The 2,487-nt window shown below is 37.7% G+C and overlaps 1 protein-coding gene across 1 annotated transcript; it reads left to right on the plus strand.

Moving 5' to 3' along the window:
* The first annotated feature begins 291 nt into the window (after window positions 1–291).
* LOC136223807 (high-affinity nitrate transporter 2.1-like) lies at window positions 292–2,487 on the plus strand. Its single transcript, XM_066011980.1, has 3 exons — window positions 292–1,201; window positions 1,281–1,396; window positions 1,478–2,487. The coding sequence occupies exons 1-3, from the start codon at window positions 392–394 to the stop codon at window positions 2,145–2,147; spliced, it is 1,596 nt and encodes a 531-aa protein (XP_065868052.1). The 5' UTR covers window positions 292–391; the 3' UTR covers window positions 2,148–2,487.

Genomic DNA, 2,487 nt, shown 5'->3' on the forward strand with positions numbered 1-2,487 from the left:
GATTATAATATAATATGCTCAGCTTTGTTCTTGTTTTTTTTTATACCGGAGAGAAGATAAAACTCGACTGGAACACAGACAACGAAAAAAAGAAAGTCCATAAGAGATGATTTCTATATTGTCAAAAAACATTTGAAACATATGGAAGGCCAAATTCATCCTTTGGGAGATCCGATAAGTCCCCACAAAAGCCAACTGAGATGCGAGGACATGTTTTTCTAGAATTTTTAATTATAATAGCTCAATTAGTTTGATAATTAATAGATGCTTTGTCAACTTAATCACAAATGTCAACTGTTACTGCAAAATATATAAATACCACAAAATCCCACTTTCTTTTCATAATCTCTCAGCTTGTCTAAGTGTCTATTACATTTGAAATCCAGTAAAAATGCCTGAAATTGAGGGATCTCCAGGGAGTTCTATGCATGGAGTCACAGGAAGAGAGCAGACTTTTGCATTTTCAGTTGCTTCACCTATAGTTCCAACTGATACAACTGCTAAATTCGATTTACCTGTTGATTCTGAGCATAAAGCTAAAGTTTTCAAACTCTTTTCTTTAGCTAATCCTCATATGAGAACTTTCCATCTTTCTTGGATTTCTTTTTTCACTTGTTTCGTTTCAACTTTTGCTGCTGCTCCTCTTGTTCCTATAATCCGAGACAATCTTAATCTTACTAAGAGTGACATTGGTAATGCTGGTGTTGCATCTGTGTCTGGCAGCATATTTTCCAGGCTTGCAATGGGTGCTATTTGTGATCTATTAGGCCCAAGATATGGCTGTGCTTTTCTTATAATGCTGTCTGCGCCTACTGTGTTTTGTATGTCTTTTGTTGCGGATGCTAGTGGTTACATTGCGGTCCGGTTCATGATTGGATTTTCACTTGCAACATTTGTGTCTTGCCAGTACTGGATGAGTACTATGTTTAATACACAAATTATAGGACTTGTTAATGGAACGGCGGCCGGATGGGGAAACATGGGTGGAGGTGCAACTCAGCTGATAATGCCATTTGTGTTTGACTTGATTAAGAGAGCTGGTGCTACTCCTTTTACTGCTTGGAGGATTGCTTTTTTCATTCCTGGTTCTCTTCATGTCATCATGGGTATTTTGGTCTTGACTCTAGGCCAGGATTTGCCTGATGGAAATCTTGGTTCCCTTCAGAAGAAGGGTGATGTTGCTAAAGATCAATTCTCTAAGGTAATTTTATAATTTTAATGTTCTTCAATTATATGATAATGATCAATTAAAATACTTAATTTGTTTTTATATGTTTCAGATTATGTGGTATGCAATTACAAACTACAGAACATGGATCTTTGTGCTGCTGTATGGATACTCTATGGGTGTTGAGCTATCCATAGATAATGTGATTGCAGAATATTTCTTTGACAGGTACTTAGTTTGATGATTATATATATAAAACATTAATTAAGACATGTAAATAACAAGGTGTTGATGAAATGAATGGTGCAGGTTTAACATGAAGCTACAGACAGCAGGAATGATAGCAGCAGCATTTGGAATGGCAAACCTTCTAGCACGGCCGTTCGGAGGATATTCATCAGATTTAGCAGCAAGATACTTCGGAATGAGAGGAAGACTTTGGGTTCTATGGACTCTTCAAACAATGGGAGGAGTATTCTGCATATGGTTAGGACGTGCTAATTCACTTCCACTGGCTATACTAGCTATGATGCTTTTCTCAGTAGGAGCTCAAGCAGCCTGTGGAGCAACATTTGGTATCATTCCTTTCGTGTCCAGAAGATCATTAGGAATTATATCAGGATTAACAGGTGCTGGAGGTAACTTCGGATCAGGATTAACACAATTAATATTCTTTTCAACAACAAGATTTTCAACAGCAGCAGGATTATCATGGATGGGAGTTATGATTGTTGCTTGCACTCTTCCTGTTACTTTGATTTACTTCCCTCAATGGGGTGGAATGTTCCTTCCTGCTTCCACTAGTGTTAATAAATCTACTGAAGAACATTATTATGCGGCTGAGTGGAATGAGGAGGAGAAGCAGAAGGGCTTGCACGAAGGAAGCCTCAAGTTTGCTGCCAATAGTAGATCAGAACGTGGCCGCCGCGTTGCAAGTGCTCCGACTCCACCGAATACTACACCTATCCATAATGTTTAACTTAATTATATGAAAGTGAGAAATTCTATTGTGATACAGGACCAACTAGTTCTAAACCGTTCAGAAGATGACATGTCAATGGTGGTTGACATGTCACTATCTAAATGGTCAATGAGCAGTGTTGATTGTGGATCATTGTAGAAATTTTCTGTGAAACGGTAGCTGGATTCCAGAACTGAATTGTTATATGCTTTGTAGGAATATCTTTTTCCTTTTCCTTTCATAGCTATTGCATGCATCAATTATATGTATCTATAAATTAAGTTTACATGTAAGTGATTCTGGTACATTGTGCTTTTCCCAGAAAGAGGCATGTAATGCAAATAAAGCAAAAGCAGGC

This window comes from Euphorbia lathyris, chromosome 3 (assembly GCF_963576675.1).
Source record: "Euphorbia lathyris chromosome 3, ddEupLath1.1, whole genome shotgun sequence".
NCBI lineage: Eukaryota > Viridiplantae > Streptophyta > Magnoliopsida > Malpighiales > Euphorbiaceae > Euphorbia > Euphorbia lathyris.

What these genes read in the sequence shown, in the direction of transcription:
- LOC136223807 (XM_066011980.1), top strand. Translation starts at nt 392, where the DNA reads ATGCCTGAAATTGAGGGATCTCCAGGGAGTTCTATGCATGGAGTCACA. An exon ending in CTAAAGATCAATTCTCTAAG is followed by an intron (nt 1,202 to 1,280) that starts GTAATTTTATAA and finishes TATATGTTTCAG; the next exon opens with ATTATGTGGTATGCAATTAC. An exon ending in GCAGAATATTTCTTTGACAG is followed by an intron (nt 1,397 to 1,477) that starts GTACTTAGTTTG and finishes TGAATGGTGCAG; the next exon opens with GTTTAACATGAAGCTACAGA.